General features: G+C 37.3%; 1 protein-coding gene across 3 annotated transcripts in view; it reads right to left on the bottom strand.

Moving 5' to 3' along the window:
• FSHR (follicle stimulating hormone receptor) overlaps nt 1–12,460 on the bottom strand; it is a 473,968-nt gene that overhangs the window by 93,971 nt on the left and 367,537 nt on the right. For all 3 annotated transcript variants that reach the window (XM_040430295.1, XM_040430296.1, XM_040430297.1), the window contains 2 exons: nt 11,846–11,917; nt 9,889–9,966 (listed from right to left, as the gene is read on the bottom strand). In XM_040430295.1, the coding sequence (XP_040286229.1) occupies nt 9,889–9,966; nt 11,846–11,917 (150 nt within the window). The remainder of the gene's footprint in view (nt 1–9,888; nt 9,967–11,845; nt 11,918–12,460) is intronic.

The following is a 12,460-nucleotide window of genomic DNA, read 5'->3' as shown; positions in this document are numbered from 1 at the left end:
TGAGGTGTATCGAACTTGTAGATCCACTCTACTTCACTCTGGTTGAATTGCGCCACAGGGTCACCCCCCCCCCCCCTTCCCGCCAATGGGTCTTAACTAGTTCAATCCCCATGAATTTTAAACCTTTGTTTTTTTTCATGACACTTTTTAAAATGCAGTGGGACACTGTGTGAAACCAGACCTTTCTTGATGTTCCAAATGTGTTCTTGAATCCTAACCTTCAACTTTCTCATCGTCCTCCTCACATATTGGAGGCCACAAGGGCACTCCAAAAAGGTAACAACCCCTTCATTTTCACAAGAAATTCCTCCTTTCACTTTAAAAGTCTGGTCATTCACTTTCGATTCTATTGTTTCTATGCATCTCTTTTTATCAGCAGCAATCCTATTCTTACACGGGGGGCAGAAACCGCACCATGTAAATTTGTTCTTACTCTTATTTACTGGTGCTATAAGGATGGAGCTGTGCACTAGTTGCATACGTAGGTTGGGCGCTTTTTTAAAAACTACATCAGGGCTATCGGGGATTTCTTTCCGCAGTATTGGGCCGTTTTTCAAAACTGCCCAGTTGCGTCTGATTGCATTTTTAATAAACCCTGCATTTATATTATATTGAGTCATAAAAGTAAAGCGGAAATCTTTCTTTTTTCACCCCTTTACTTTCCACTATTGTGCCACTTTCTTCAACACTTTTCTTACACACATTTAATTCCTCTTTTGTGTATCCTTTTCCCATAAACCGCTCCTGTATCATTTGACTTTGTACCCTATAATCTGCAATATCTGTGCAACTACGGAATACCCTTTTGAATTGACCCTTAGGAAAAAATTTCAGCAAAGGGGCATGGTGGCAACATGTGGTGTCAATATAGGTGTTCACATCAGTCTCTTTAAAGAAGGTTTTGGTTTTAAACTTATTACCATCTATAAAAATACACAGGTCCAGAAAATTAATAGAAGTGGCACTAATTGTACTGGTGAATTTTAAATTCCAATTATTCTTATTCAACTCTGTTATAAAAACTCTTCCAACCCCTGTCGCTTCCCTTCCCATATCAGTAGACAATCATCAATGTACCACCTTCAAAGGGTCAATACACCTTTTTCTGTCTTCTGACATAGAACTGGACTGATTTTTTTCCTCTTCCCATAGCGCTATAAAATAGTTTGTGAAACTGGGGGCGAAAATGGGGAACCCTATCTAGACTATAGTGGATCCAGAAACAGTAGATATAGTTTCCCTTTTTCAGGGAAAACATACGGAAAAAACAATATGCCCGTCACATAATACTTTCAGCAACAAAGACCACAACATGGGTAACAAAAAGACAGGGAGATATAACTATTATTAAACTAATAGGTATTATAATAATACGTACGATCCTAATGAAAGATACAGAAGATCAAAAATTTTTAGATATTTTGAAAACAATAATGGTTATAGAGGGTATAATAAAAGATACCAACTGAGATGACAACCCTATTACCACAACCATCAGTATAAAGAGGAAGATTGGAGGTAGCACTCATATTACCGTAATCAACCATATAGGGCTGATAGACCTGTTCAGCCACCGATACAAAATGAGAGGGCTACAGTTCAGAACATAGAACATTTTCCCCACCAGATGACAAAAGGAATACAGAGGGACAGTGTAGCAGAGTTGAAGGAATCAAAAAAATTATTAAACTCAGGGATGACTCCCCAAAAAAGAAATCATATAGAGGGAGGAGAGGAAAGGTAAAAGATAAGCCCAAAATCCAAGAAAAGCAGGGAGAAGTGAAAGGGATCTTTAACCTTAGTTCACATGTTCTTTCAGAAGAGGAAAGAAAAGTATTAGGGAAAGGATTGAAATTTGTGGCGAATAAAAAATTGAATAAGTTTGAAGCATTTTTAGACATCCATAAACACATCAGAAAAGTAAACATTGCTAAATATTGTATGAGCAATCAGACTCCCCCGATTAAAAATGCAGACATGAGCAAAGGAATAATACATACTCAACTTTGCAAAAAAACTAAATTTTTCCTGAAAAATCATAATAATGAATGCAACAAGGCCTTTAAAAGGGGTTTACTGAATTAATTGGATAATGTTTAAATGAAAACTAAACGTAATAATCTTACTTCTGGAGAAAGAAAGGCTCTAAAGGGACAAGAATCTAATTCCCAAATTGTTATAAAAACCTGCAGATAAAGGGGGAGGAGTGATGATAGTGGATGTAGATAAATATGAGGATGAAATCGCAAGATTATTGGCTGATCAGGAGACTTATTCAATATTAAAAAGCAACCCCACAGTGGAATATAAGAAGAAGATAGATATGCTACTTCGTGAGGGTCTTGATAAAGATATCATAAATAAGAAAAAGTTTGATTACCTCACAGTTAAATTCCCTGTAACACTGGTAATATATCACCTGCCAAAAAATCATAAAAGTCTTATCCACCCCCCTGGAAGACCAATAGTCTCAGGGATTAATTCACTCACTAGTACGCTAACCAAATACATTGATTTCTTTCTTCAGAAGTATCTAACTAAAATTCCTCCTTATTTGAAGGATACGGGTAATGTAATTGAACTGGTTAAAAACTTGAGCTTGAGCTGTGAAAACATGTGGCTCCCAACTGTGGATGTTACTTCACTCTACACTGTTATCCCGAAAGAATTAGGATTAAAAGCGATTGATGGTAAGTTAGAAAAGGATCCCTCAATGTCTGAGTTACAAAGAAAGTTCATCTTAGAATGTGTGGAATTTTGTTTGGATCATAATTACTTTTGGTTTAAGAATACTTTCTACTTGCAGCGCACGGGGACGGCGATGGGGCGAAATTCGTCCCTAGTTTTGCAAAATTATTTATGGCGCTATGGGAAGAGGAAAAAATCAATCCAGTTCTATGTCAGAAGACACAAAAAGGTGTATTGACCCTTTGGAGGTGGTACATTAATGATTGTCTACTGATATGGGAAGGGGAGCGACAGAGGTTGGAAGAGTTTATAACGGAGTTGAATACGAATAATTAGAATTTAAAGTTCACCAGTACAATTAGTGCCACTTCTATTAATTTTCTGGACCTGTGTATTTTTATAGATGGTAATAAGTTTAGAACCAAAACATTTTTTAAGGAGACTGACGTGAACGCCTATATTGATACCACAAGTTTCCACCATGACCCTTGGCTGAAAAATATCCCTAAAGGTCAATTCAAAAGGGTATTCTATAGTTGCAAAGATATTGCAGATTATAGGGCACAAAGTCAAATGATACAGGAGCGGTTTATGGAAAAATGATACAAAAATATCTGTAAATGTGTGTAAGAAAAGTGTTGAAGAAAGTGGCACAATAGTGGAAAGTAAAGGGGTGAAAAAAGAAAGATTTCAGCTTTACTTTTATGACTCAATATAATATAAATGCAGGGTGTATTAAAAATGCAATCAGACGCAACTGGACAGTTTTGAAAAATGGCCCTATACTGGGGAAAGAAATCCCTGATAGCCCTGATGTTGTTTTTAAAAAAGCTCCCAACCTACGTATGCAACTAGTGAACAGCTCCATCCCGATAGCACCAGTAAATAAGAGTAAGAACAAATTTACATGGTGCGGTTTCTGCCCCCCGTGTAAGAATAGAATTTCTGCTGATAAAAAGAGATGCATAGAAACAATACAACCGAAAGTGAATGACCAGACTTTTAAAGTGAAAGGAGGAATTTCTTGTGAAAATGAAGGGGTTGTTACCTTTTTGGAGTGCCCTTGTGGCCTCCAATATGTGAGGAGGACGATGAGAAAGTTGAAGGTTAGGATTCAAGAACACATTAGGAACATCAAGAAAGGTCTGGTTTCACACAGTGTTCCACTGCATTTTAAAAAGTGTCATGAAAAAAACCAGAGCGGTTTAAAATTCATGGTGATTGAACTAGTTAAGAAGACCCATTGGCGGGGTAATCACGCAAATCAACCAGCGTGAAGTAAAGTGGATCTATAAGTTAGCTACACCTCATCCAGGGGCAGACTCAGGCAGCAAAGGGCCCCTTTGCAAAGGATGTACCTGCCCCCCCCCCCCCCCAAACCACACATACAAATATAAACATATATGTGCAAATAAAAATCATCTTGTGAATATGTTTACAATATGTATATTATTTTCATACTAGGTCACGCCTCTAACTCTGCCCAAAGCATAACTATACACACCCAGTCCCCTTAATGTCCCCACATAGTAATTATTCCGCCTTTGTGCCAGTACATAGTAGTTATGTCTAGATATGTGGCCCCTCACATATCTAGTGGTCCTTCCTCCACTTCCATTGCTGAAAAGATCACATGACTATAATGTCATCGAAGGTCCTTTAGCTATGGAGTGTAGACAGAAACGGGCAGCAGATTTGCAGTGAGTGATAATCAGACACCCCTCCCCCCTAAACTCCATCCCCTCCCGACCTCCACACCAAGGTGCCCAGGTTACCCTGTAGGCAGAGGTAGGGAATTAAAAATATGATAAGATAAAAAAATAAACGCCTCTGCTGGCACCAGTATGTCCAGCCCTGACCTCATCCGAATGGACTTAATATTGAATTTGATCTCAAACCCTGTCTGATCTGATTTAGGTGACGTTTGAACATGGAAGTTTATTAGTGATGCTGACAACATATACCTATATATAGTATTATACTTGACATATGTGTAAATGTGGTCCGAGTTTGGGGATAAGAACTGGGGATAGGCACCATCGCACATCTGAAAGGTTGTCACACTCGGGACGATAAATTGAAATGAGACTAAGAAAAGATGATCGGTGGGAATGTGAATATGTCTGACACCGCAACATATTGTTTGGAGAGCAATTTGCGGTCTGAGATACTTATATTGAGATTTGATTGAAATATCTGTCCTCTCCTTTGAGTCGAAACCTAGTTGTAATACAGTATATGATAGGTCAGTCTGTACCACGTGATCTGCGTCATAGAGAACATGATTGAGTGTAGCCCCTGTTAGGTTAGAAAGTAACACGTTAGAAAGTAACACGTGATTTAAGTATGAATGAAGAACGGGTTTACTCTACTTTAAAGCAGCGGGACCGTGGATTTGGATAAGGTGCAAAGGGATTGTCTATATATGTATAATGTGATTTTATATGTAGTTTGTGATAATAAGTATTTCATTGGATCGTAGCACATTTCAGAGTGGACTTTTATTGTGGGAAATCTAAGGCGCACATGTGCAATATTCATGCTGTCTAATCAGCACCTTGATATGCCACACCTGTGAGGTGGGATGGATTATCTCGGCAAAGGAGAAGTGCTCACTAACACAGATTTAGACAGATTTGAGAACAATATTTGAGTAATGGTTCTTTTGTGTATGTAGAAAATGCTTCAGATCTTTGAGTTCAGCTTATGCAAAATGAGAGCAAAACCGAAAGTGTTGCATTTATATTTTTGCTCAGTGTACTAATAATACAGAGGGGGCTATTATATATTCCAATAATACATAGGGGGCTATTATATATTCCAATAATACAGAGGGGCCTATTATAAATTCCAATAATACAGAGGGGCCATTATATATTCTAACAATACAGAGGGGGCTATTATATATACTAATACAGAGGGGGGCATTATATATTATAATAATACAGAGGAGGACATTATATATCCTAATAATACAGAGGGGGCCATTATATATTCTAATACAGAGGAGGATATTATATATCCTAATAAGGGATGAGCGAATCGACTTCGAAGTCAATTCGCATTATACTTTGAATACTGTACGGAGTATTATGCGAATCGGCGTATTATGCGATTCGACTTCGGATGTTTCATCCTAATCCTAATAATACATAGGGGGCAATTATATATACTAATAATACAGAGGGGGGCATTATATATTCTAATACAGAGGAGGACATTATATATTATAATAATACAGAGGAGGACATTATTTATTATAGTACAGAGGGGGCTATTTTATATATATATATATATATATATATATACACACACACACTAATAATACAGAGGGGGCTGTTATATATTGTAATACAGAGTGGGACATTATATATTATAATAATACAGAGGAGGACATTATATATCCCAATAATACAGAGGGGGCTATTATATATACTAATAATACAGAGGGGGCCATTAAATATTATAATACAGAGGAGGACATTATATATTATAATAATACAGAGGAGGACGTTATATATTATAATAATGCAGAGAAGGACATTATATATTATAATAATACAGAGGAGGCTATTATATTTACTAATAACAAAAGTGGACATTATATATACTATCCATACAGAGGACATTATACATATCGGCACTATGGGGGGATGTCTTTTATGTAGTTGCACTACAGGGGACATTAAAATACAAGGGACATTACAGAAGGTCCTTATAGCTACTATACATGGGCAATGCAGTAGGTCTTTATAAATACTGGGGCTACTACAGGGGTCTTTATAAATATTTGGACTACTATAGGAGGCATTATAACTACTGCAGACACTATAGGGGGCTTTATTACTACTGTGGGCTCTTATAGGGGTGCCTTATAGAGGGCCCGTGTTACTGCTTGGGGCACTTTAGAAGGCCTTATTTCTATTAGGGGCCCTATGGGGTCATTATTAATATTGGGAGTTCTGTGGGACATTATTATTGAGCACAATATTGAGGACATTACTACTAATGGGGTTGTTATTTTTGGGATACTGTAGGGAACACTATTACCATTGAGCACATTATTGGGCGTAGCAGCAGGATGACAGCGTTGAGGCACCAGGAGGGGATGGATGATAGAAGTGTTGAGCAAATTGAAGCATCTGAAGCAGAATTCGGTCAGAAATTTTGGAAAACTTTAATTTGCAACAAAGCCGAATTTTCTTGTGCTTTGTGGTAACAAATCAATTTTTCCTAAAATGGCAGCTGCACGTGTTACAAAGTGAAACTAAGAAGCCTGGGAACGCGAGATCATCTATAATGCCGTGCAGCCAATCAATACTCAGGTAGCCATCCCTTGTGATATCACAGCCCTATAAAAGCCTCATCCCAATCGGTCTCCGCCATTGTCTAGTTCATTTTGAGGATTAGTTCATTCTGATATAGTTCACATGAAAGATTAGTTCAAAAGGTTTAGTTCATCTAGTTCCTTCTTTCTTTGGCTATATGATGCTACTGACAAGTGATTGGAAGCACAGGTCTGGTCTGTAACACATAGGATTTACAGCTCTTTGGATAAGTTATAGTTTTATTAAAAGGGTCTGTTATATTTATTATTGTCCAGCAGTGTGAATAAGAACAGGCAGATGATATTTGGTGCAGTGAACAGAACTCCGCTATAGCCAACTGTCTGCCCTACAGCACCATGTCCTGAGGAGGCTGATAGGGAGCCTGTGAACTAACTAATCTAGATGAACTGCGGAGCTAACATGCTCCTAGAATTGATCCTGACAGTCTAGTTCAATGAGATGCAAAAGACTGAGCTCAGCAGTGCCCCCTATAGTAGTTCATATCCACTCATGGTGAATATATGAGAGAGCTGAAAAGCAGTACAGCACCTATAGCATCTTTAGAACACAGGACAGGATTTTATCATAAAACAGTTAAGTTTTATGAACCTACACACCCACACTATACACTTACTCTCTCTTACTCCCACACAGAGGGGCTAAGTCTAAGCAGTGTAATTTCAGAGTTTTTTAAAATGTTATTTCATTTGTATTAGCAGGTCTATTTTGTGTTGTACTTTTCAGTAGTAGGAGATATAAAGCAAGTGGTAGTGACAGTGAATGATTCTGCTGGAGCTGCTGTGTCTACTCCTGCCAGTTGCTTTAGTTCCTGGTGAACTCATCTTTGTAACAAATGTGAACTAAATGAGTTAATTCACTTAGAAGATCAGTTCATTTTGAACTGATTGTTCATGAACTAACCATCATTACTGTGAGCTAAGCATAGGGAGGGACATGGAAAGTACTTATGCGCTAAGGGTACTGTTTATGCAAACTGTTAATAGGACAATATTGGAAAGAGTGCAGGGAGAGTTTAGGGAGAGTGCAAGGAGACTGCAGGTAGAGTGTCACTGTGCAGTGCACGGACATTCAGAATTAATTTGTTCTGTTAGGAATACAATTAGTGTGCCTCAGTAATAAAGGAAGGTGTCATATATCGCCGTGAGCATAATTGCTAGTGCTGCTGACACCCTCCCTATTGTGTCATGGGTCCACTATTGTCACTCTTACTGCTGCATATGGAGTAGGCTCACTGTAGCAGCCCGCTCCATACATTCCCTAAGCCACTGTGACGTGCGGGTATACCTGATTTATAGCAATTCATGACAAATTAATTTGAAACTAATGTAATTTCTTGCCAAACTTCGGCAAATTAGTCGAATCAAATTCTTAAAAATTTTGCTCATCTCTAGATGATAGTAAAGTGGGGAATCTAAAAAAATTTTTGATAAACTCTGCAGAGACGAGATGCGGCTGAAAGAAGGCATTATGGCAATCTCATTTCCGTTATGGAAACATGAAGGAAAGATTCTACATGAGACGAGACATCATTGGATGTGGTGCTGTATTCTTGGCTTTGCCCAGGCACTGGCAACCCATGATATGCCACTGGAAATAATATACCTACAGAAGACTGGTATAGCAATGGGAAGCAGAATGGCGCCACAAAATGCAAATCTGTCCATCGTCAAACTTGAAAGTGAATTCCTGTCCCCATCCAACCTATGTCCTATTATTGTTATATTAATGGCATCATTATTATCTGGACTAGATCTGAACAACAACTAAAAACATTCTCTGAACGCTTCAATCACAATAATTTAACGATCAACTACTCACTTACTGAAATAAACTTTTGGATATCATCAGCAAGATACAGAACAATGAGATAAAAACAAAGCTTTACCAGAAACCAACTGGCTGCACAACATACCACAGATGGACAGTTTCGACCCCAAACACATAAAAAATGGCATTATCTACATTCAAGCTATTAGATACAATATATGTTCAAACTCTATGGACAGGGATGAACACGTTAGGAGCCTCAAAAAGACATTTTTGAGTCAGGGATACCATCCAATTACAGTGGAAAAACAAATTGCCAGAGCCACCAGATTACCAAGGAATGAGCTCCTGCAATACAAACTAAAACAAGAAAATTATCGGGTACCTCTAGTAGTCTACTAAAAGCCTAATCTGGAAATTCTAAGGAGGGTTACTTGGAGACTACATCCAATACTACAAAAAGATGACCATTTCAAATCCCTATTTCCAGACACCCCACTCCTGTGCTATACATAGTCCTGTAATCTCTAAAACATTACTGTCAGAAGCTCACTGTCCTCCCCAACAACACTTGCTGTTTCACTTGTTACATCACTTGTCTCATCTACCTCAATCGTATGTACTTTGGTGTATAAATATGTGAATATTCAGGTACCGTCTTGAAGGATTCCTTAGGAAAAGGCCTAAGTAGTCCTGAAAGCTTGCAATTGTGTCATCGTCTTTTCAGTTAGCCACATTCCTTTTAAAGAGTTTTTAATAAATTGGCATGGAGCAGAAGGAGGTATAAAATAAAGAACAAACCTTACTCACCTTTTTTGACTGTCCACTTCAACAGCCCTACACCAGTCCTCACTGCTCTTATTCCCACTGGGCCAACAGTGGCCACATACCATTCATCATTTATGTGACTGCTGCAGCCAATCACTAGCCTTTATGTTCAAATGTTGTTTATGCATATGGGACCACTGAGGCCACTAACCTGACTGTTGCTGGAGTTTTTTCTTTATTTTTATACAGTCCAATTTTTTGGGTTAAATCTTAGGTTAATTGCTCTTTCATATTTCTAGTACATGGACATACTTACAACCTGATGCTTTCCTGGCTGAGTCCAGCAAATGTGTTTTTTTCAACTTTTTTAATATTAATATTATCTTGTATATCCCTACAATGAAAAAAACAATATACAGTTTAGATGCAATAAACTGCGCCAAGTAAACTGTATGCACAATGAGCTTCGCTTGATGCCAAAAAGTGTGAAACTTCCCTTATTCATTAACAAGTATCAGTATATTTTATAATGTAAGTATGAAATTAGAATCACAACATCTGTAAACCATACAGAGATATTCAGCATGTTTTAAACATTTAAAATATTCAATAAATGTAATTCAAAAAAGTGATTTGTTTTCTGTTTACTTGTATTCAAAACTTAGCTATTGGGTGGGGTTTCTATAGATAAGTGTCTCTTCCTTTTGGAGGAGTACCTGATTTCACTGGTATGATATTGTTTTTTTTTTTTCTCTATCATCTATCTTCCATTCTAGTCTTGAAAGGATCAGATATGAATTTATAAGTGGTAATCACTCAGAAATATATACATTGGATGGTTGCCAAAAAATAAAAAAAATGGCTAGAATTGACAGCAAGTAAGAGCAAATAGATGCAAATAGATGGTCTTCATGGAGAGAATTGTGAAGAGTAGGCAAAAATATTAACGTGATGAAGGCTGGGAGGAACCAAAATAACCTCTTAGGATGAATTCACATGCAATGATTTGATGCATTCGTAACCAATGGGTGGCACTCGGTGACTGTTTTTCTTTTTATGGAGAAGCTATTTTGCATACTTTTCCTCAGGAACCATTGGTGTAAAGACACCCAACCAACTGGATCTCCGCAAAAAAAATCTATACCTTCCAAGAGCCAACCTAAATAGAAGAGACCTATTTAAAATTCAACTTGTATTCAGCAGTTTCTGACTTATTAATTGTCCTCAGTGAACGATATGGAATCCATTACTCTATGAAAGTCTTGATGTGTTTGAAACTGCTTCAGTAAACGAGACTATCCAGAGTTTCAAAATGCATTTGAAAAATGCCATATATTGCAATTAGAGATGAGTGAATCAACACTAAAAGTAATCGGATTAGACAATTTTTTTATTTTTTATTTACACAATTTGAGGTGGATACAAACTTACATTTTGGTGTTTCGATTTGGGTGAATTTTAGGGAGAGAGAAAGAAAAAAAAATGCACGCATTAGGGCAATTTTCAATTTAATTAAAATTTATTTGGTCCTGACCCATATTTAATTCAAATTATGTTTTTTACATTATATACGAGATCTTTTCTGGAGTCCTTTAGAAAAGCCAATGAAGAAAAATACCAGAAAAAAACTGTATAACTAGAGCATTCTGTAAAAAAAAAGACACTAGCAGCAAAAATGCTACAAAAAACTATGGGAGTCATTTATTAACCTCAAATGCGCTTATATTAGGCATATTACAGGCGCAGATTGCAGCACAACATTTAGTTGCACCGCTATCTGCTACTTTTCCCCGCACACGCCAGGTCTAAAAAAGTTGATGGGGCATGGGAGGGGAAGGTGATGGACTGACAGGCCCGTCTCATTTATAATTTTCTAAGCCTGGTTTAGGTGTAGAAAATAGTCTAAATGTAAGCCAGTTAGGAAGCTGTCATACATTTAGAAGCGGTGCTGTATGCACAGAAGTTACGTAGAGGCCGGATCCTCTTCATAACTTTGGCGGATCCACTACCAGTGCAGGGGCTTTATTAAGACGGGCGTCTAAAATGCCGGTCTTAATAAATGACCCCCTTTGTATGTACACTGTGCATGTAAACGTCTCAATTCTTCACAATTCTCTCCATGAAGTCCAGTTCTCTTAGCCCATCAATCTGTTCTTACTTGCTGTCAGTTCTAGCTATTAACCTTTTTTATTTTTTTTGGCAACACTTCATATTAAGACAATGTTTCAATTTCTAAAGTTATGAAATATTTAATAAAGCTGCAAAAAACTTACAGAAATACTATTTCCAGAGACTGTATCCTGGTAACAGCAGGAATAAAATGTATCCCGGTGTTGTATATGAACCTAAAGCAAGAGATACAATTGAAAATTACATTTCAAATAATTACTCTTAGTCACATCTTTTAGTTTAATAGGTAAGAACTCAACCTGAACTACAATTACACTATGTAAGCTTTATTACAAAGATTAAGTATTATTAGGTTACTGAACTTACTGTATTATAGGAGATATATGCAGGGAAGCTGCTAATGAAATGCCCTGTTTTCCCTTCCATGATAAGAGTATTAAAATTTGGATTCTGAACTACCCCAGGAGTTATAATTACAGTATCCGTGGGACGGCTGTTAAATTCACAATGCTATCGACTAAATAATTCCCTGCATGATGGTATTATGAGAATATATACTTTATCCCTTGTATTTCTAACATAATAATATGTTTGCATTCGTTTTGGTAGCGTGGGCTCGGTGTGACTTATTGAAGGACTGAAAAGTGCTTGTGGCTTGTGCGTTTCTTTTTTTTATTTTTTATTCTTAAGAAATAATTAAGGTTTCTGCAGTCAGCCTGGAGTTTACATTCTCCAGGAGCAGAACTATTAAACTTAAA

This window comes from Bufo bufo, chromosome 4 (assembly GCF_905171765.1).
Source record: "Bufo bufo chromosome 4, aBufBuf1.1, whole genome shotgun sequence".
Lineage (NCBI taxonomy): Eukaryota > Metazoa > Chordata > Amphibia > Anura > Bufonidae > Bufo > Bufo bufo.
Note: the sequence above shows the minus strand (reverse complement) of the source record. Positions and strands in the feature narration are given on the sequence as shown.